Raw genomic sequence first — 22,799 nt, 5'->3', positions numbered from 1 at the left:
GTATAACAGCACAATTCATAATAGCTAAATCTCAGAAGCAGTTATATATTTACAACAGATGGAGAAAGAAAAGATAGTATTTACACACAATGGAGTACTATTTGCCATAAAGGATAAACTGAATCATTTGTAGGAAAATGGATGCACCTTGAAACAATGTTAACTGAAATAAATCAGACACACAAGCTTAAATATCACATGATTTCTTTGGTATGAGAAACCCAAAATATAAATAGAGCAAAGTATAAGACAGATGATAGAAAATAGGGAGATAGATTTTTCTCATATGGGAAGGGGATCAATAGATGGAGGAAGTGGAGAGGGAGAAGAGGAGATGAAAAAAGAATTCAGCTGTATCATGTACATGTACCAACTTCCCACAAGAATGTAATTACTTTGTACTGCAAACATGTAGTAAAGAACAAAAAAAGTCCCAGTAATGAATGAATGTAACTGTATTGTAGACCTAGATTGTACCAATAAACTCAATAAAAAGACAAAAAAAAAAAGAAGAACAAAAAAAGCCCCAAACCCAGCCACTTTAAAAATAACTTAGTAAAGAGGGTTACTTCCTAATAAGTCCCATGAGATATCAATGCAATAGGAACAATTTTAACTCCTTTTGACTTAATTGTTCTTTGGTAGAGACTAGTACCTCTGTAGAAGATTTATTCAATAAGAATTCAGAAATTTGGAATGACAGAATCTGTTCTCCTAAAGATAGAAAAGTATCTCTTACGAAATGGTAATGAACCCATTGCAGTTTAAGATCACAGCCAGAATTGTTCAGTTTCAAATTAAAAGACAGACTGGGCAGAGAAGGATTAAATTTCAGAGGAATCAGACCTATTCTAACAAGTTTTGGTGTTTGGAAAAGGGACCAAGAGGTATTGGTGTTGATAGTGGTGTGTGTATCATGTTGTATGTACCTGTGATAAATAACCATGTAGCACTTTCAGTAGTAGGGGGCAGATAATATATGCAAGAACTACAACTAGTAAAAAGTAGTCTCTGTTATCATCTTTGTGAAATATTAATTCCCAATAAGGGTACATTATATATTTCAGTGTGTTGTCATACATCTTTCCAGTAACTTAAGGAAGCAGGTGAGCAGACCATTGCTTCAAGTTTTCATCCACGAAAAATGAACCGTGGGCAGACTAGGGCGGAAACAGACTCTTCAGAAAATAACAGTGCAAACTAGCTGGGGTTTTAAGTGAAGTCACTTAAATTCTGGTCCTCATGTGGCATGGACCATACGAAATTGGCATTTTTTAAAAATTTGAGACAGGATCTCACTATGTAGTTTAGGCTAGCAATGAATTAACTATGTAGTCCAGGCTGGCCTCAAACTTGCAGTGATCATCCTGCCTCAGCCTTCCAAGTATTGGGATTAACAGGTGTGTGCTACCACACCTGGCTAAAACTGGCATTTTTTTCTTTCTTTGTTGGGCAAAAATGATTATTTAGAGGCATGGTCTAACCTAATACATATTACTTTATTTATTTATTTTAAAATACATATTACTTTAATATTGCAAAGTACTTGCTACGCGAGAGCACTTGCCTAGCATTTGAGAATTCCTGAGTTCAACCCCTAGTAACACACACACACCCCATTTAATTTTATTAATACAAATAAAACTTCATGGAGAAAGAAATAAAAGTGAGATAAAATAATAATTTTACAAATAAAAAAGGAAGGAAAGTAAGAAATATATACTAGTTTCTATTATTACTTTCATAACCACACACAAACACAATCAGATACTTACAGAGACTGAACTCCAAAACTCAGGATAGAATGGAACTCCAAAGTAGAATCTCCCATCCCTTGATCAAACAACATAGGAAGTATTGGGTTTTCTCCTTACATATTAAAAAGAAAAAGAAAGAAAAATCATGAATATGTTTAATCAGACACCTTGTAGTTTTTTTTTTTTTTTGGTTCCAGGGATCGAACTTGGGACCTTGCACTTGTGAGGAAGGTGGTGGAATCACTGAGCTAAATCCCCAATGCATAGCTTTTTAAAGTACATATGATCACTTTAGAAAACTTAGAAACTGACAATAAGCAATAAATAAACACCTTTATTTTCTCTATGCAGATACCCACAAATAAAATTTGATGACATTATTATTTTCTCCATATAAATGTTATACATACAACTTTTAAAAAATGAATAATGACCTGGGCATGGTGGCACATGTCATAATCCCAGTAGTATGGGAAGCAGATGCAGTAGGATCACAAATTCAAGCCTAGCCTGGGTAATTTAGTAACTTAGTGAACACCTATTGCAAAATAAAAAATAAAAAAGGCTGGGGATGTAGCTCTGTACAAAGGCTTTGGGTTCAATTTCCAGTAAAGGAAAGAAAAAGAAAGGAACAAAAGGCAATATTATATATACTGTCTACATCTCGCTTTTTTTTTTTTTTTTTTTTTTTTTTTACTGGGGATCGAACTCGAAACCTTATGCTTACAAAGCAGAGGCCAGAACCACTGAGCTAAATTCCCAGCCCTACACTCTTTCTGCTTCCCAAACACGCCCAACTCATTCCTATCTTATGGCATGCTCTCACATAGGTCATTCAAAGCTCAGTCTATACTGAGTTCTCAGAAAATCCTTCTCCAACAGACTTTATTACCTAATTTTAATTTTCTACATTATACCTATTCCAACCTCAGTTATGGGCAGTCTTTCTTTTCTAAATGTAAGGTGCTAGCCTATGTTTATAGCAGAGGCAGGCGCGGTGCCACTGAGCTAAATCCCTGGCCCCCTTTTTCCTTTTTTGAGATAGCATCTCGCTGTGTAGTTCAGGCTATACTTTACATATAATTACTCAATTAATTCTTCAGCCAATTTAATGTGTATTATCAATCCCATTCCCCAAATAAGAAAGCTTAATCACAGAAGTGTTAAGTAACTTGCCCACAAACTCACAGCCAGTAAGTGGATCTCACTGACTTGGGTGGATTTTGGATCAAAAATGTAAATCCAAGTAGTCTGACTCCAGATTAATGCTATTCTGTACCCAGTATGAAATGTGACTAAACTGAGAAAAATGAGGTAAGACATACTGAAATCTTAAGTCAAAAAACCTCTATTTCCTAATACACAACAAAAGTGTACTGGCAAACCATATTTTAGCAAAAAATTTTTTTATAAAGATTTTGACACAATTTTCACATAGATAATAACAACGTAAATTTAACCAAACCTTTAGTATGTTTCATATTATAACCTGATATTCTGGCCAGAACCGTCTGTATCCACTGTGCCAAGGTCAAAAGTTGAGCAAGAGCTTCTGCATTCTCCCTGAAAAAATGACATTTAAATATTATTAAATAAACTTGTTCTGAGTCAGTCTGAAGAGCTACACTTGCAGCCTTTCCTTCAATAAATGGCTACAGCAAAATTTTAAATTTCTCCAGATTAACCTGCCAGGCCATTGAAACATGTGCCTAATAATAAATTTTCGGGGAGACAGAGGGAATTTTAAAAGTACACACAGCAAGACACCACCCAAAAGTAATGATGGTAGTAAATGAAAATACCGTTCTTGTTGCTTAAGTGAAAAACTAGGTATCATCACTGACTTTTCTGATTCTCACACTCTAATTTGTAGCTACTCTTACAGGTTTGCCTTCTAATATATCCCAAGTTGACCACTTCTTTCTGCTGCTGCTATCTATTTACTCTAGTCCAACTCATATCATCCTTCACCTGAACTACTTCAGCTGACTCCTAGCTGCTCTTTCTGCTTCTATTCTTGCTTCATTAAGTATAAATTCACCATACAGCAGCCAGAAGGTGCTTCTAAAACTGTAAATCGGATTATATTACATCCCTGTTCAAGTTGCTTTTCCATCATACACTTAAAAAATTCTAACTTCTTGTCTTAGGTCATAAGCCCATTACGCTCAGGTCTCCGTTCCTTCCATCAGGCATGATGCCTTCTCTCTGTGCCTTCAGTGTGATGATTATATCTGAACTTGGGGCCGTTGTTCTTGATACTGCCTGGGCCTGTTGAAGAGGCTTTCTCCAATGCTGTTTTTGACTATTTTGTCAAGAATCAGATGGGTGTGGCTGTGTGAGTTTATTTCTATTCAACTGGCCTATTTGTGTGCCAGCACCACAATGTTTTTGTTACTCTGACTTTGTAGTACATATCATTTGAAATCAGTATCATGATGCCTTCAGCCTTGCTCTTTTTGCTTTGTCTAGTGCTGTAAAAAATGGCATTGGAATTCTGATAAGGATTACACTGAATCTGTAGATCACTTCTGGAAACATGAGGTATTTTAATGGTAATTCTACTGATCCATGAATATGGGAGGTTTTTCCATCTTTCAGTTTCTTTTTCCATTTCTTTTTTCAGAGTTTTGTAATTTTCACTATAGGTCTTTCACCTCCTTGGTTAGGTTGAATCCTAGATATTTTATTGTTTTTGAAGCTATTGTCAATGGAATTATCTTCCTGATTTTTTTTCAACTAGTTCATTATTGGTATATAGAAAAACTATTGTGTTTCTAATGCTAGTTTTATATCCTGAAAGTTTTTTGGTTCTCAAAAATGAACATATTCTAAGATTGACTATGACTAATTTTCTTTAAAAATACTAGTGCTTTAGTTTTACATTTTTAAATAGATTTATTAAATATTTAAATTAACATGTTAGTTTTAATAAAGTTTATGTTAACTTTGTTATCTTAGAATATATTCATATTGATTTTCTAAAGACAAAAAGGTAAATATATTTACATTAGGTAATTTCTAGTGCTTTATAAAAATGTCAGGTATAATTATACATTTCAGACTGAAGAAACAAAGTTGTTACTATAGTACATTGATGGTGAACTTTTTAGAGCTTTCAATGATACAAATAGCCCGCTGCAGCACATGTGCCATAGGTTCATCACCACTGCTAAGGAATAAGTGTCTCAGGATTCTAAGATACCTGGTCATAAGGATAAGTTTTCTGACTTTAGAAAAGACTGCCCTGAAACACTGTATTCTTTTTTATTTTTGGGTACTGGGGATCAAACTTGGGCTCTTGCACTTGCTAGGCAGACACCGGAACCATTGAGCTAAATCCCTAGCTCTCAATACTGTATTCTTAAAGACACCAAGAAAGGAAACTACTGAGTCCCTTTACAGAGTACATAATTTACATGTTGCATAATCTTTATTTTGGGGAGTCATTACATAAAAAACACTTGTGTAGGCTAACAAGAATTTGGAAATCACTTTATTTTATTATGATTTATTTTATCTTTGTCTTTAGGTATATACCTAGACAAGGCTTTGGAATCAGGTTTAGGTCCAAAACATGGATCTGTCTCCAAATTCTTATCTTTAAATGCAAATAACAGTACCTGCTTCAGTAAGCAATTACAAAAACTAAATAAGATAATGTAGCAAGTACATAGCAGAATGCCTAAAACATATTAATTATTCAATAAATGAATAAACCATTCTAACACTATTTTCTTCCTATGACATTCTACACCTTGATATGCTGAAAAAGGTAATTTCTAAATTAGGTTTTCTAATGCTATGAAATAATGAGTGAGAGCAACAACTTCTTGACCTTGCTTCCCAAAGATATTACTTTTGAATTTGCTATTAAATTCTATTTACAAATGGACAGAAAATAAAAATTTTAAAGTGTTTTTTTTTGAGACAAAGTCTTGCTTATGTAGTTTAGGCTGGCCTTGGACTCATGGCAATCTTCCTGCCTCAGTGTCCTGACTGCTGTGGAGATTACAGGCATGTCTCACCATGCCCCGTACTTTTTCTTTTGTGTGTGTGTGTGTGCGTGTGTGTGTGTGTGTGTGTGTATGTACGTGTGTATTTGGTTGGTTTTTGAGACAAGGTCTTGGTATGTAATTCAGGGTGGCCTTGAACTCACTATGTAGCCCAGGCTGGCCTCAAACTTGAAACAATTCTCCTGCCTCAGCCACCTGAGCGCTGGGATTACATGCATGCACCACCATGCCTGGCTCTAAAATGCTAAATGCTCACATATTATCCAAAGACATATGATGAATCTAATGTTTTTATTTTTATCATTTAATTTTTTCCAGACCTCTAAAACTACAGCATTAAGAGCTTTAGAAAAATAGTAGAATTTCAGAAAATAATACAAAGGCCTTTAGAGCTATAAAACATTAACTCTGATAGTGGCAAAGGGTCACATAAAAGGATTGAGTTATTCTTCCATATCTTTCTTTTTTCTGTGAGTGTTAAGACATATCTGGGTTCTATTGTAACAGTGGATGGAAGATATATATACAACTTGTTGATCTGAGTAGATGAACTCCCAGTTTTCTTAAAGACCAAAAAATTTATTTTTAAATCTTAAAGTATACCAATCATGATCTAAAAAAAAACTAATTTCTGTTAAAGAATAAAGCAACTAGTATTTATTCTAACAAAAACATGTACAAATTAAAGGATTAATGGTAGGTTTTTAAAAAGTAAAACCAAGATATACACTGAGATGTACCTGTTTATCTTTTGCGGTTGCAGAGGGATAATGGGAATCACAGTGTTGCACAGAGACTTGCACAGAGGGCAGAGGTACTCTCCACTCTCCAAGTCAAACAGGTCCACATGGACCCGCTGCTGAGAACTCAGCTGCACAGCTTCGAAGTACCTGCAAAGTCACAAAGAGAAAGGCTGTCTAGAGTTACATATATGTCTCTGCCTTGATCCAAGTAAAAATAAAATCTAGATTTTTGTCCCAATAAACATCTTTGAATTTATATAATACAAGTTATAATTATAAAAAAGGTTGCAAACTAGAATATATATCACAGAAAATAAGACTGTACTGACTCCTGCCTTGTCTCCTGCTTCAAAAGCATTGAGACATAACTGTAGATACTATTCCCTTAGTTTCCAAAGACCAGCTTCAGTACTAAGAAAAAATCAAAGAGAAGTTATATATTTTAATCCAATGGCAAATGAGTACACTCTACACAAAATATTTCTCAGGAATTACATTTCTAAATTTTTATCTTGAGATAAAACTAGAACTACTTGCCCTATCTCAAAGATACTCGCCACTACATGTATTCAGATTTTAAAAAAATAACGGTTACTGCCTTTTTTATATATATATTGATTAGCTTTGAAAAATAAGCACAAAAGAATAGTGAATTATTGTTATTATTATTTTTTAAACTTAATTTTAACTTTTGCAGTGCTGGGGACTGAATTCAGGGCCTTGTACACATCAAGAAAATATTTTAGCACTGAGGTATACTCTCAGCACCTGAAAAATCTTAAACTGATAACTGTATACCAATTCCCAATTATAATAATTAGTACCATGCAAACAGGATTTGTAATTGAAGTTGCTTCAATTATTCCAATAATAAAACAAAGAAGACTTGAGAAAACATGCCTTTTTATGGCCTGTAGTGAACTTCATTGTTCCTAGTCTCTTTCAAGAACCTGTCAGAGGGACAACTTACTTCTGCCAGCACACTGCGTGCATTACATGACCACAGCTTCCTGTATAAGTTCCATATGCCAAGTCTGGATCCATGAAAAGTGGGTCCAGGGTCTCTGGTTCAGAAAGACAAAAGTAAGTGGTATGTACTTTTCTCTTCCAAAGTTACATAGGGGGTAAGGGGAAAGAGAAAGAAAGGTTATCAGGTCTAAATTCCTAACGACAAACTTTCATTTCTGAGGAATGTCTAAGTATTACAATATAGACAGGCAACTTAGGCAGAAGATAACAGGAAGCTAGAGAGGCACTGGGCCCAAGGCAGAGTGAGGATGCTTAGCCAGAGAAGCAGGAGCCTGAGGTCAAAAGTGAATAAGAACTTAAATAATTAAGTTCAGGAGTGTAACAAGCAAGGTAACAGCAAGGTAACAGATGGCTACCATGACAACTTCTGCTTCTACCTACCCAGAAAAATTTTTTTCTTTCTCATTTTGTTCTTTTAACAAGCCACTGCCACCTAGATAGGACAGAGGCCAAGAGGCACCTGCAGACATAGTCTTGCTATGTGCCTGACTCCTCACAGAACCATTTCTAGTTTAAGTAAGCTTGTTTTAGTCCTACAGGTTGGTAACAGTTTGCCTCAGAGTGGTTTAAGCCCTGGTCATTTCTGACACAAAACTGCTAAACAAAGAGTCCCCTTGGCAACACACTTAAGGGTCCCCTCACAACTACTGGGAGCTATTTCTTTCTTCTTAATACATTCTCTTCTTTTGTCCTCAATTCAATCTTTAACTTTGTGGGACACAGCTGCAGATTATGCCATTACCCTATGACAGCAAGATATTATTCTATTTAAAAAAATTTTTTTGGTACTGGGGATCGAATTCAGGACCTTGAGCTTGTGAAGCAGGTGGCAGAACCACTGAGCTAAATCCCCAGCAAGACATTATTCTAAATAGTAAGAAAAATATAAAACAGGACTATTAGGTATGATTCTAAAATTAGTACGGATTAATGACAATTGAACTTTTATTTTACATTTTAAACTGAATATTACGTTTAAATGGTATTACCTTAGTTGTTGCTGTGATTTTTTATGATTCAAGATTTAATTTACCCTTGTAATTTTAAAGAGTAACTTGAATATATGATAATGTTAACGGATTTTTGGGGGGCATGATAACCCAGTGAAAAAGAGCACAAATTAGGACAGTGGTGGGGAACCTAGGGCCCATTGCTACAGCAGGTTGTTGGTGTCATTAAAAGCTCTAAAAGGTTGGCTGGCACTGGACTAGGGAATTCAAATTCTTGTTTCATAAATTAATTCATGGCTTGGGCAGGTTTCTTAGCTTCTCTGTGTCTCAGGTCTTGCACTGCTTACATGGAGCCAATACTGGTGACTAAACTCACAGGGCTGTTGTAAGGATGACACAGATAATCAATGTTCAGCACATGTTAAGTGTTCAATAAATGTTAGCTCTTATTATCATTATTATTATTATTGCAAGGATATGTAAATATAAAGCAGTTAGCTCTTTTTTTTTGTTTTGTTTTGTTACCAGAGATTGAACTTGGGACCTTGAGCTTGCGAGGCATGCAGCGGAACCACTGAGCAAAATCCCCGGCCTGCAGCTAGCTTTTGGTGTGATGTAAGTGAATACATTACTTAATTAGTATTCCCACCTAATAAATGTTTAACATGAATGTAATCATGAAGCAACAGATAAGTTTACAACATGAGACACTGTACAACTGTCCTGCATTCCTCAAACAAGGTTATATCATGAAAAAAAAGGTCAAGGAGTAACTAGATTAAAATATCAGGAAAAGCTTAAACCAACACATGAAAACATGGCTGAATATTGAGTAGAAAAAATATATACCTACAATATTTTGAGAAAAGTTATAAACTTTAAATTTTACATTAGATGATATTTTTTGAATTATTAACTTTTAAAAATATGATAGTATGGCATATATAAAATGGATTGTTCTTAATTTTAGCAAATGTATGTAGCTGGGTGTGGTGGTGCAAACTATAATACCAGCACACAGGAGGCTGAAGCAGGAGGATCACAAGTTCAAGGCCAACCTGGGATAGATGGTGAGTTCAAGGTTGACTTGAACTACATGAGTCCCTGTCTCAAAAAACCAAAAGGAAAATCCATGCAAAAATACTTAAGAGTAAGACATATTGATGCTTACAACCTACTTTAAATTGATTGAGTAAACAAAAATAATAAATACCAGAGATAGATGCAGAGCTAGAATAAGCAATGTAGCCACATACTAACAAAAATTGAAATTAAAAAAAACAAAACCAAAGTACAGTAGTTGTATGGTATATAAAAAAACCTAGAGTCCCTCTTAATATTGAGTAAACTGTGATTTGACCAAATAAGACTAAATCCAACTTCACTCTCAAATGTTTGTCAAATAATATTTTTCTAATAACAAAGGTATAAAAACAAATGCTGAAAAGGATATTAAGCAATACATACCCACTGAGAGTTCTATGGGTTTTCCCCTGTGCTGGGTTAAGGCAGTAGACTTCTGAACACAGGCTGATAATACCATGGCATTATTTTCTATTTTCACCTCTTGTTCTTCTTGGCAGAGGATGCATGTCAACACCTCCTTTTCAGTAATAGTTGGACCCCGTTTAGGACCCAAAGCAATTTTGCAGTAGTCACTAACTGCTGGGGTGCTATCAAAAGAAATGATCAGAAATAAGGAGACACATTTTGGTCACTTGTCTTTATATTTTGGTAGATTTTAAGTAAATGTAGGCAAGAGCTTTAAGAATTAAAAAGATTTTACCTTAAAAGTATCAACCTCGACCTTTTAAAAATCATTTCATTCTCTTATTATAAAATAGTTTGTGCCAAGTGCAAAAAAACAAATAACAAAACAGAATGTATATTTTATTTACTATCTCAACAAGCTATTATTGGGTTTTTCCCTTTTTAATTAAATTTAGTTTTTTGGTATTTATTTTTTCTGAATATAAAAGTAATATATACTCACTGGAAAATTTATAAAAGCATAAAAAAGAAAATAAATGGCATTATACTCCTACAACTTGGAGATAACCACTAATAACTTTGCATGTTTCCTTCCAGTCTGCTAATATATACTTTCCATAAATAAGATCACATTACATATACAGATTTATTTATGTCCCGCTTTATTCATCCATCTCCTTGTTATTTTTCCCTAGTTATTAAAATCTCTTCAGAAACATTTTTAAATGGCTGCATGGTACTTTTATTAAATGTACCACAATACTTTTATCTATTCTCTATGGTATTTACTCATTTCTTTTTCAGTAACTACTAAAACTAAAAAGGACACATAAACAATATAGCGACTATTAGGATCTACTGATGTGTGTGACAGTAAAATTTAAATAACAGAAAGCATTTATAATGTGCTAATTGTGGTGCCTATGAGGTATTATAATTGCCTCCATTTTTCAAAGGAAGAAACTGAGACCAAGAGATGATAAGAGACAGACTCAGTAACTCATCACTAGTGAGAGTAGCTGAGCTAGGATTTATTCCAAGGGACTTGGCCTCGGAGGCCACACTCCAAAATACTGTCATTGCAAGAAGACCCTTAATTCAACAAACTAGAAAGTACACAAATAGTCACTAATGTAATGAACTTACATAACACAAACTCTTACAGGGCCAGGGATTTAGCTCACTGGCACTGCAATTGCTTTGCAGGCACAAGGTCCTGAGTTTGATTCCTGATCCAAAAAACAAAACAAAACAAAACAAATACAGACTTAGAGTTTTTATGTATGTATGTATTTTTTTGAGACAGGGTCTCCCTATGTAGTTCAGGCTGGATTTAAACTCACTATTAGTGCAAACTCATAGAAATCCTCGTCTCAGCCTCCCAAATGCTGGGAATACAGGTATGTGCCACCACACCAATGTTTAATCTATTAGAGTTTTCAAAAGGTATCTTTCAGGAAGATATGGTAGTACCTCTTGGCATTATTTTTCGGTTGTCATAAGGACTAGTGGGCACAAGAGGCAAAGGATCCTGCAATCTGTGGGACAGACTTGGACAAAAAAGAATCATAGCCTAATGTCAAGACTGAGAAACAGTGAGCTCATTTTGTTCATCATCACATACATACATTTCTAAGACGGTTGACTGAAAATGGGAAATTGCAAAATGATAATAATAATAATGCAAATGAAACAAAAGGCTGATACTACTGTGGTTAGGTATATTTGTACACAACAGCATAGTACAAATTCTGACAACTAGATATTAAATTTATAACCAGGGAACTTTTGAGAGAGGGCAAAAAGGGGAACAGAATTTAGGCTAGTATAACTTTAGTTTTATCTCTAATATTTGATTTTTATTGTTGTTGTCTTTTTTAGTACCAGGGATTGAACTCGGGACCTTGCGCTAGATTTTTAAAAGGAAAATATATTACCAAAACTATGTAATTAATACTCTGGGATGGGAAAAGCCTTAATCAAGATACACAAAGTTATAACTTGCTGGGTATGATGGTGCATGGAGGCTGAGGCAGGAGGATCGGGCTGCAAGTTTGAGACCAGCCTGGGCTACACAGCAAGACCTTGTCTCAAAAAACAAAACAAAACAAAAAAGAGAGAGAGATACAAAAAGTTAAAAACCCTAAAAGACTGATAAATCCATCTTCATTAACACTGCAAACTTCTTTATGGCTAAACCTTATAATATTTAAAAAGGAGGGATAACATATGGGAAGTATAACGTTAAAAAGCATCTAATTAGACAAGAAGGTACTCAATGAAGATAGGCAAAAAAATAGCAGTTAATTCACAGAAGATAAAATGTAAATCATTATGAGAAAATGTTCAACCTAGCACTAACTAGTAATTAGGAAAATTTAGTTAGCATTTTTTTAGGGGAGTGCTGAGGATCTAACCTATGGTCTTATGCATGCTGAGCAAGAGGTCTACCACTCAGCTATATCTTTATTATTAATTTTTTGTTTACTTTTGCCGTCCTGAGGATTTGAATCCAGGGCCTTCACATTGAGCTACATCCCTGGCCCTTTTTTATTTAAAAAATTTTGACACAGGGTCTAAGGCTGTGCTTGAACTTGTGATCCTCTTGCCTCAGCTTCCCAAGGTGCTGAGATTATTGGTATGAGCTCAGCTCATATTATGAGCCCAGTTCATAATTTTAAATTTTGATAATAGTTAAATATTGGTAAAGAACAGGTATTATTATTATTTTATTATTAGTAGTAGTAGTGTTAGTATTTTTGTTGTTGTTGTTTGAGAAAGGATCTTGTTTTGAAGTTCAGGCTTGTCTTGAACTCACTATGTAGGCTAGGCTGTTCTTGAACTTTCAGCGATCCTACTGTCTTAGCCTCTGGAGTGCTGAGATTACAAAAGGTATGTGCTATCACATTCAACTAACAAGTATTCTCATACAGTACAATGTTGGGACTAGAAATAAGTTAAATCATTTGAAGGGCAATATGGCAATATTATTAAGATTTTGACTTAGACCTTTTGATAGAGAAAATTCTTGAAAATGGCAAAAACCTACAAATATCATAATGTAGAATGGCTTCTACTGTTTCTGACAGCAGTTTGCTTTGTTTAGTTCAGAATTAGCAGACACTGGAGGCATTAACCACTGAATGAGGCATCTGGTCTCATCCTGAGATAGCAGGGCACTTCAAGACCCTGAGTTCCAAAGATGAAAAGAACCACTGTTAACTTTGCTTTGCCGACTGGAAACACTCCCTTCCTATGAGGTAGGATAGATAACTAGGCAAATCTTAAAGGTAAAATTCTAACTACAAAGAATTTCTGGGTTAAAGTTAACTGTCTTGGGGCTGAGATTTGTATAATGGCAATGTGAACTGAGAGAATGAAATGTAGCCACCTGAATGAGATCATAGCTGTAAAACCCTATAAAAGGGGAAGCTATAACCTAGTACGAGGTTGATCCCAAGCACTGCTTTTAGGTGCAATTAACCTCTGTCAACAAAATAAACTTTTTCTTATTTTACTTTCATTCTGCTTCTCTGTATGTATCATTACCAGTTCCTTCCATAACTTTCACCTGTTGGATTGAAAATTACTTGGACAATTGTGTAATGATGCACATACAAAAAATGGTTTCACAATTTGTAATGAGGGAAAATGAAAAGCAACCTATATGTACACAATCAGATAAAATATTCTAAATACATACCATGGCAGACTCTACAGAAATCATAAAAAATGAAGTAAAATCCCACACTATAACTCCGTATGCACTCATATGGAAAGATTTACAAAATACTAAGAAAATAAGCTGTAGAACAAAAATGTATGATAAAAAGAAAAATAAACCAAGGGCTGGGATTTGGCTCAGTGGTTCTGCTGCCTCCTTGCAAGCACAAGGGCCTGAGTTCGATCCCTGGTACCCCACACCCTGCCCCAACAAAAAAGAAAGAAAAGAAAAATAAACCACAAAAGTTACAAAAGAAGCTGCAGAAACTTCATTCCCCTCCCCCAAAAAGAATCAAATAGGCACAATCAGGGCAAGTCCTGATTATGCAGATACTGTATTAACCACCCATCATGCTAAAGGGAATAGGTTTTTTGAGTTAAGTTACATTCATGTGACCAAAGTGTGACCTCTGTATGTGTTGGGCTCGAGGAGGACTGGGTACCCTTGGAGAGTCTGTCCATGAGGAAATAACACCTTAATCTGAAATATTTGGCACAAGGACTCTGTCCTGGCTCCTCAGCAGATCCCACAGCAGACTCTAAGATACATAAGCCTTATTGGCGTGAGGCCACCTTTGTGTAACATGCTATATAAGCTATCAGGGAAAAAGCCAACTTTGGGAGACTCTTAGAAGTGCATGCAGGGATTCTGCCCAGTGGGACCCTGACCAGTTGCTGTCTTGGGATTTCCCTGGTTATCCTCGGATATTGAGCCAAGTTGCTACCCCAACTGGTGATGTAGTACTTTTATCTGTCATACTTTCTTTTGATTATTCTTATTGCTTAACCTTGTAATAAAGCTATCTTTACTCTCGTTTTCATGTAGTGTGGTGTGACTTTCATTGTGGATTGAGCCTCAATCTCAGTGCTGCACCAGGGTAGCTTGTTATTGATCCTTGCTACAACACACGCAGACTCTATTCATGTCCTAATCTCCCCTTCAAAAAAAGGAATAGAGGAAGGGTTATCTATCTAATGACCCACTATTTATGTACATGTTTATAAATGCATACAGGAAGAGGCTCAAAACAATGGTTGTAAAGATTAGAAATGTAAATGATGGTGAAAGGAAATGCACTAGGTTATTTGTATTGTTTTCAAAGAGAATACATTCACAAATTATATATCCAACCAAGAAGCAGTAAAACAAAAAAATGAAAACATCAAGTCCATTAATTAACTCTGAGTAACCTTTGTTTACATATTTTTTTTGTTATGGGGGATCGAACTCACAACATTGCGCTTGCAAGGCAGATGTGGTGCCATTGAGCTAAATCCCCAGCCCCATGTTTAGTTATTTTTTGGTACTGGGGGTCGGATGCAAGCCCTTGTGCATGCAAGGCAGGCAGCGAAACCACTGAGCTAAATCACTGGTCCAGCCCTGTGTTTAGTTTTTATTTCTAGTTTTGTTTTTGTTTTTTTTTTGGTACCAGAGATTATTATTTCTAGTTTTACTGTACTATGGTTAGCCAAATACAGTGATGCAGTATAGTAGCTTCAGCTTTTCTTTTTCATTCTGCTTTTTCTCTAACATGAGTAATCTGAATGTTAAACCACAAAATTAGGTAAGATTCACCGTTAAAAATTTAGAATGAGTTGAGTATCCTGCATCTCAAATGGTTGGACTAGAAATGTTTCAAATTTCTGAGACTTAGATTTTGGAATACTGTACTTGCATGTACTTTACCATTAAGCATACCTTCCTTTTTCTTTTCACCAAAAGTGTACCTTTCTTTTTCTTTTTATTAATTCTGTTTAATTGTAATATTTTTAACATGCTGAGAAATGAATCCAGGATCTCGTTATTCTTTATGGGCTATGTGAGTACACTAAGCTTCAGGAATACAAACATATTACACAGAACATAATGTGTCTGCTGCTACTAAAAACACAATTTACTAAAAGTATTCACAACACACATTGTTTTAAACTGTAGTGAAAGTTTGTAAAATAAGCATAGGAGTATTTTCAATTTCTTGGAATGCCTTTTTTTTTGGTTCTTTTGAGTCTCACTATGTAGTTGAGACTGACCTGGAACTCACTATGTAGCCCAGGTTAGTCTGGAACTCACTGTAAACATCCTGCCTCAGCCTCCCGAGTGCTGGGATCACAGGTGTGCGCCACCATGCCCAGCAGAATACTTTTGAAAGTACTATTGTTTTGCCTCCTTTTTCTCACTGAACTTATGTAACAGTCCATACAGCATGGCTCAGAAGTTACCAATTTGCCTAAAAGCACAATGTACCGAGGACTCAAGAAACCTAAATTTATTGATTCCTATTCTAATGCACTATCTCAACTTCTCTTAGGGATCATCTTCTGTCTTTTTAAGAGAAAAAGAAAACCTACTATAAGCTACTTTTTTCAGGTGATGAATCTGTTTTAAATCTGTAGAAACTGTAGCTGCTCTTCTCAGGAGTCATAAGAATGATTTGTAACATGGGAATTGATGTATAAGTATGTATCTAAAAGAGCCTATACATACAACATAGCAGGCGTGGATTTCTTTTACTGCTATACCCAGTTTCGTATCTTTTCTCTCATTATAAAAATGTTTTAGAAAACATGATTTCAAATGAATACTTAATTTTTTTCTTCAAAAGCTCAACTGCTAATTTTTTGTTTGGTACTGGGGATCAAACTCAGGTCCTTGCACTTGCAAGGAAGGCACGGTGCCACTGAGCTAAATCCCTGGCCCTAAACTGTTGATTTCTGATTTTCCTTTGCTTTACCTGTCTTCCTCCATGACAGAGTCCTCCTTCCCAGGCATTTCTGATGTGGTGTCATACATAAGTTTGTGAGTTTCAATGAAGTTCTTCTGTAAGGCGGACATTTGAGCCATGATTTTCTGGCGATGCAGCCTAGCAGCTTCAGCTTTTCTTTTTCTTTCTGCTTTTTCTTTATCATGAATAATCTAAAACCAGAAAATTAGGTAAGATTCCCTGTTAAAAATTTACATACAGTTGAGTATCCCACATCTGGAATGGTGAGGACTAGAAGTGTTTCAGATTTCTGAGACTTGGATTTTGGAATACAGTATTTGCATATTCTTTACCATTAAGCAATACTGACCCAAAAATCTGTGAAGTCCGAAGTCCTCCAAAATTTTGGATTTTTGAACTAGAAATGCTCGATCTGTATACTGTTTATTTGGCAAAATCTCTAAGAATTAAGATTCTGGAAAATTTACAAGCCCCTTAAGACCTAGATTCAATGCAGTGTTTCAAAATAAACATTAACGTCTTCATCATTATTATACAACTAATTTGTTACTCCAACTATAACAGCAATTTAATATAAAAGGCCAAGTACCTTAATTATCCAATAAACTGCCTCTTTACTCAGTGCAGGTACATTAAAAGATTTAGGTGGAACAAAATTTTGAAATCATTTGTCAGTCACTTATTCATGGATATTTAAACAATGTATATTAACTAACCTGATGTCAAACAATCCTAAATGCACTGCTAAGGCTGAGAACTTCAATGACACTACTGAGACATATTCGGTGCTTTTTTTATTGTATTTTCCTTTTAGAAGGACAGCAAATAACCATAAGTAATGATAGCCTAATAATCTAGAGAATTTAAAAACCTGATTCACTACAGTACGGAAATCATTGGTATAAATATTACTACTCTTCCTTGAACCTAAAATATATCATTTTCTTATATTCCTCTAATAGAAGAATATTGTGAATTAAATTATGAGAACCTGGGCTGGGGATTTAGCTCAGTGCTGCCACCGCCTGCCTCACAGGTGCAAGGTCCTGAGTTTGATCCCCAGGACCAATTAAAAAAAATGAGAACTCAATTGTAGACATTAAAATATTAAAAAAATTAATGGTAGTATAGTATTCCTAATAGAGCTCCACTATACATTAAATTCTTCTGCTTTTATAAAATTCAGAAATTGTACTCAATAACTACGTGTCAGGCATCATTATTCCCTGTACAGAAACATAATAAAAGATGAACAGATGTCATATACATTATATAAACAGCTTCCTTCTAACAGAAGTAACTTCTTGTTCAAAGACAGAGATGGGGCTGGGGACATAGTTCAGTGGCACAGTACCTGTCTGAGTTTGCTTGCCAGTACTAAAAAAAAAAAAAGACAGAGAGAGAGAGAAGGACAGAGAGGGAGAGAGTAAGAGACAAAGAAAGAAATGAATGTCACCATTATTACGGTGTTATTTACCTCATCATTCTTCACAGATTCCAATCCTGAAGTAGTTGCGACAATTAAACAAGATTTTTCTCTTAATCGCTTCACTGTGTCAAACATCTGTGAAAAACAGATGAAATGTTAAAAGATTTGGTTAGACTGTCCAGAAGGAAAAACTTCACAAATCTAATTTGGTCATCAAGTCTCCAAGTGTCTTTGATTTTGATTTCAATTTTGGGAAAAATAAAAAAAAGTGAGCTTGACTGTGAGCAACTGCCATGATGAAGGAATTGAACAGGTCACTGATTTATCCACAGCTCTGAGTATGCCTGCTGGCTTTAGAGAAATTTGTCAGAAAAATAACATTTTTGTTTTGTTTTGTTTTTCCTGAGACAGAGTCTTGCTGAAAAGTGCAGACTGGTCTTGAATCCACTACGTAGCCCTGGCTAGCCTCAAACTCCTGGGGATCTTTCTGCCTTGGCCTGCAAAGTGCTAGGATTATAGGTATGGGCCAGCATCCCCTGCTAAAAAAATAACTTTTTTTTTTCTTTGGAGACAGGGTCTCACTTTGTAGTTGAGACTGACCTGGAATTCACTATGTAGCCCAGGCTGGTCTTGAACTCACAGCGATCCTTCTGCCTCAGCCTCCCAAATTCTGGGATTATAGGTGTGCACCACCACGCCTGGCAAAATAACATTATTTAAAAATAACTTTTTGTTTGTTTATTTTGAGACCAGGTCTTGCTATGTAGTTCAGGCTGGCCTTGAATTCATAGTGATCTTCCTGCTCTGTTTCCTGAGTGATGGAATTACAGACATGCACGACTATACCTGACCTAAATTTTTCTTTTTTAAATTGATATGGTGTCCCACAGTAGCTCAGGCTGGTCTCAAACTCAATGGCTCAAGTGATTCTCCTGCCTCAGCCTCTAAGCCATAGTACCCAGCTTAAAATAACGTTTTTAAATGCAAAGATATATAAGAGCAAAGATACAAAATGTAAAATAAATTTGGTTTGCAATCAGTCATGGAAAGAATTACATTCATCAATCAAGGTACCATTGTTAGCACCTGGGTAAAACATCTGTTTCTTTTTCCTTTCTTTCTTTTTTTTTTGGGGGGGGGTACCAGGGATCGAATTTTGGTCCTTGAGCTTGCAAGGCAAGCAGCAGAACCACTGAGCTAAATCCCCAGCCTACCTTTCTTTCTTTTTTGAGACAGGGTCTTGCTCACACCTGTAGCTCAGGCCGGCCTGGAACTCATAGTAGTAGTCTCCTTGCCTCAGCCTCCAAAGTGCTGGGATTACAGGTGTGTGTCACCTTGACTGGCTGCATTGAACCATTCTAATAGCAGACACTGTGGTTTCACATATTTTGGTAATGAACTGAGGTATACTAATAGCAAGCAAATTTTTGGGAATAGATATACAATTAATTACATTATGTGTATTGGACTGAATGACAACTCAAGTTTACCTTCTTAACAAAAGTGGAAGTTATCTACTTTTGTTTCTGCTTTATGTTTTAAAATGATTGCACTTAACACAAATACTAAATATTTATGAAACCTACTACAAGAGAAATCTTAATATGAATACTGTCATTATCTTCCAGTTACTTATCTTATTATATCAAGCTTGCTTAAGGAGTACTGCTAGTTAAGTAGGAAAAAAGGAGCAATCCCTTGGTGTACACATCAGTTAAAAGATTTCCAATTAGTAAGAATTTAGAAAATAACCTCTCAGTTCTAATGAGCGAAATAACATCCAGATCAAAACATCAGAATATTGTCATAACTAGGAAGAAGCTCTGTAAAACTCTGGTTTTGTTTCTAGATGCAAGTTCTTTCATGGACACTCTGGCCTCTCTGTGCCCCTTATTTACACTTCCCCATAGGCATGTGGCAATCACCCAATAGTTTGTTTTCTCCCACAATGAAAAGCACTTAAGTAATTTACTGATTTTGCTTTTCACTGTGTGACTTAAAAGATACCGTACTAAAAATTGTTTGACATGAGACAACATTTGCAGAATGTAATATTGTAGTGACAATCCTGAGGTTAACTGTTAAAAACTATTGAATTCTTTTCATATGAAATGCTTACATCTTAATTATTTATATAGAACATTGGTCCAATAAACATAAAGATAGAGAACAGCACCTAAGTAATGTATCTCACTCAGTGTTCAGGATAAAAGGGTTAACCATGCTTCCCTGTTCATGCTGAAATCTGCTGGCAGTCGAATTAGGCATTTCACCAAGCTACTGTATGAAGAAGATGCTGAGGGCCATCACTATACAACACACTGCAACACAAGGCCTCTTTCATTCACCAATTCTGGCACACTTCCAAAACATCCCCAGTAGTCCCAGTGAGGACTGGCCCAGCTACACCACCTTTCTGGGACCAGGACAGAAAGCTGGGCCCACCCAGTAATTTCTGTTGTTTGTAGTTAGCACTGGGATTGAACTTAGGGCTTTGGCCCTGAGCCATATCCCCAACTCTTTTTATTTTACTTTATTTTGAGACAGGGTCTCACTAAGCCCCTAAATTGCCCAGCCTGGTCTGGAACTTTTGAGCCTCCTGCTTCAGCTTCCCAGAGTGCTGGGATTACAAATGTGTGTCACCATATCTGCCAAAGCACTCAATAGTTTAAACATCAAATCTAAAAGTCATCTTTGAAACTTTAATTTCCTTATCACTTTCATCAAACCTAAGATCACCTTCAAAGTATAGCTTAACCAGGCCAGCTTCTCAGCATCTGCATCTTAGTCTAGGTGATACTCATTTCTTACCAAGATTACTCTTAACAGTCTCAAGTTTCCCTGCTTTTATGCCTGTTCCCTTTAATCTTCGTACTTTTCAGCAACCAAAGTCACACTGTACAAATATAGATCAGATTATGTCATTTAAAATTCTCAGAATAGCTGGGCATGGTGGTGCACCTATAATCCCAGCACGTGGGAGGCTGAGGCAGGTTGCTGTGAGTTCGAGACCAGCCCGGGCTCCATACTGAGTTCTAGGTCAGTCTCAACTACCTGTCTCCAAAAAAAAAAAAAAAAAAAAAAAAAAAAAAAAAAAAAACAAAGACTCTCAAAATTAAAATCTACTACTACTACTACTACTTTATTTGACCTTATAATGGGCCCTGCATGATGTGGCACCTGGTTGCCCTCTGACCTAAATGTCTACCTTTCTCTTCCTCCTTTATATGTTTTGGTCACACTGGCTTTCTTCTTGGCTACTTTAGAACTTCTGCACTGCTACTTCTTCTTCCTGGAATGCTTGTCCAAATTATTATCATACTGACTCTATGCCATTCAGGTCTCAGCTGACTACCCAAAATAACCCTGTACCATGCTGGATTATTGATATTTTCTTTTTCCTTTTCTTATTTATTTATTTTTGACATAGGGTCTTGCTATGGTAGTTCTGGCTGGCCTTGAACTCATTATGTAGCCCAGGCTGGCCTCAAACTCCTACTATTTTCTTGCTTGTTTATTATGTATACTTCAACTACAGTATATGTTCTATAATAAATCTCTCTTCAGTCTTATTCAGTCTAGGAAAGGGCATGGCACATGACAGGTACTCAGTACATATTGACTCAGTAAACGATGATACAAATGAATACACCTGACATTATTAAAAAGAAAACTCTACTCAAACATAGGAAAGACAAAATTATTACTATGAAAAATTTTAAGTGAACATGAAAATCAGTGGCAAATTATCATAATGAAGAATATAGTGAGTATCATGGTTTAATTTTAGAAGCAAGCAGTCTTTCTTACAACCAGATATAATATAATGACATTTTAGTCAATGTCAAGTAACATATAATTCTATAAAATTATGAGTCTGAAAAATTCCTCCTGTCTACTGATAATCACACAATTACTGTGTATAAAACTGGATAATTACAATAAATGATTGCTAGTAGCTTATTATACTATAATTTATTATACTATATTTTTTAAAAAATTTATTTATTTGTGGTGATGGGTATTGAATCCAGGGCCTCAGGCACACTAAGCATGGGCTCTATCATCCTGCCGACCCCTATACTGTAATTTTTATTGCTGCTTTAGAATACTCTATTTATTGGAAGAGTTTACTGTAAATGTATGTCATGTTATGCAGGTAGCACTCTCATACCTCGTGTCATCGAATTGATTGGCTATGTGGGAGGCCACGCTGTATAAGTGACTAAGCGGCTGCGTATACCATGTAGGTTTGTGTGAGCACACTTTATGATGTCCACATATGGACCAAATCAGTTAACAATGCATTTGAAAGAATGTATGCTTGTTGTTAAGTGACACGCTTGTTTTCAGTTTATTTTTCTAATTTACCTGGAGTATCCATGTTATCATGTCCTTCTGGCCTTCTAACTGGGGAATTCCTCTGAGTTTTTCCAAAAGCATTTGTATATTCTGAGCATTCATGGCTGAACTTCCTAATCCTTGTTGAAAACACAAAATGACATATAATTAATACAGTAATTATCTTCATAACTACATAAAAATTACAATTCTTAATGTTACTCACATAGATAACCAAGATTTGCCGATGATCTCTTTAACCACTTTTATTTTTAAATTTTAACTATTTATTTATTTATTTATTTATTTAGATTTAATTTAATTTAATTTTTTTTTGGTACAGAAGATCAAACTCAGGACCTTGTACTTGTGAGGCAAGCAGAGGAACCACTGAGCTAAATCCCTGGCCCTTAACTTTTTGTTTGAGACACGGTCTTGCTATGTAGTTCAAGCTGGCCTTGGACTTCACTACGTAGCCCAGGTTGGCCTCAACCTCTAGGCAATCCTCCTGCTCATCCCTGTGAGTGCTAGGATTACAAGGTATGTGCTACCACACCTGGCCAACCCTAATTTTTTTTTTTTTTTTTTTTTTTTTTT

At 35.6% G+C, this 22,799-nt stretch overlaps 1 protein-coding gene across 3 annotated transcripts in view; it reads right to left on the bottom strand.

Moving 5' to 3' along the window:
• Ubr1 (ubiquitin protein ligase E3 component n-recognin 1) overlaps positions 1-22,799 on the bottom strand; it is a 186,562-nt gene that overhangs the window by 47,538 nt on the left and 116,225 nt on the right. For 2 of the 3 annotated variants that reach the window (XM_010624811.3, XM_010624808.3), the window contains 8 exons: positions 22,233-22,342; positions 17,910-17,996; positions 16,442-16,623; positions 9,963-10,168; positions 7,487-7,580; positions 6,514-6,663; positions 3,223-3,320; positions 1,776-1,869 (listed from right to left, as the gene is read on the bottom strand). In XM_010624811.3, the coding sequence (XP_010623113.1) occupies positions 1,776-1,869; positions 3,223-3,320; positions 6,514-6,663; positions 7,487-7,580; positions 9,963-10,168; positions 16,442-16,623; positions 17,910-17,996; positions 22,233-22,342 (1,021 nt within the window). The remainder of the gene's footprint in view (positions 1-1,775; positions 1,870-3,222; positions 3,321-6,513; positions 6,664-7,486; positions 7,581-9,962; positions 10,169-16,441; positions 16,624-17,909; positions 17,997-22,232; positions 22,343-22,799) is intronic. The other variant, XM_010624806.3, reaches the window with a different exon arrangement.

The sequence above is a fragment of the Fukomys damarensis genome, unplaced genomic scaffold (assembly GCF_012274545.1).
Source record: "Fukomys damarensis isolate Sample0158 unplaced genomic scaffold, DMR_v1.0_HiC HiC_scaffold_17, whole genome shotgun sequence".
NCBI lineage: Eukaryota > Metazoa > Chordata > Mammalia > Rodentia > Bathyergidae > Fukomys > Fukomys damarensis.
Note: the sequence above shows the minus strand (reverse complement) of the source record. Positions and strands in the feature narration are given on the sequence as shown.